Consider the following 803-nt stretch of genomic DNA (forward strand, 5'->3'; position numbering starts at 1 on the left):
CGCATGTCCAGAGGCGTCGCGGTTGGGGCGGCGACGGTACTTTTCCCTCTTGTGGGATTCCTCAACGACGGAAGTGGCAGGCGTGCCTGCACCGTCATGTACTCCGAGGACAATGGGGATAATTGGAGGCTTCCTGCGGCGCCTCTGGTTGCTGAGGACTGTGACAGTGCCACGCTTCTCGAGTGGGCGGGGAAACTCTTTATGGCCACCTCCGGATTTTCTTCTCAGTGGCGGCGCAGGGTCTTCGAATCCGGTGACGGGGGAAAAACGTGGAGAGAGGCCGCCGGGCCGGTCTTGCGCCTGTTGGGCGACGCCTACGCATTGACGACGGTCCACGTTGCTTCCGACCTCATGACTGCAACCATTGCGGGCAGGAGTGTGCTGCTGTACACCACGCTGTCGGAGCATAGTGTTGGGCGCCAAACGCACCACTTCCTCCACCTGTGGCTCTCCGACGGTGCTCGGACCCCCCTGGCGTAACCGACCACCTCACCGTGGTGCCAGGGTCCAGTACTCTCGGTTATACCGAGGGGAAGCTAAGAGTCGGTCCTTCCTGAGTGCTACTACGTGTTGGAAGGTCTAGTACCCTGTCCAAGGGGAACCGTTTCGCATCATTATCTTGCTCCTGTAGTGGGAGTGGGGATGCGGGTAGGTCAAAATGCACAGATGCTTCGATGGAGTTAGGGCATCGAACGGAGACCCTCCATCAGACAACGTGCTCTCTGCCGTTGGCCTGCGCCCGCAGGTTTTCATCTCCGAACAGCCGCGCAAGCGGCACAAGGGGGTTTTAGTGGGTATGGATG

The 803-nt window shown here is 59.9% G+C and overlaps 1 protein-coding gene across 1 annotated transcript; it reads left to right on the forward strand.

Annotated features, from left to right (window-relative positions):
* On the forward strand, window positions 1-480 carry Tco025E_09632 (putative trans-sialidase; the record flags this gene model as incomplete). The annotated part of the gene is made up of 1 exon (XM_029376443.1): window positions 1-480. A coding segment is annotated over one exon (480 nt), but the record flags the coding sequence as incomplete, so codon positions are not given.
* Window positions 481-803: the final 323 nt, after the last annotated feature.

This window comes from Trypanosoma conorhini (genome assembly GCF_003719485.1).
Source record: "Trypanosoma conorhini strain 025E chromosome Unknown Tco_14.4_contig_01203, whole genome shotgun sequence".
Lineage (NCBI taxonomy): Eukaryota > Euglenozoa > Kinetoplastea > Trypanosomatida > Trypanosomatidae > Trypanosoma > Trypanosoma conorhini.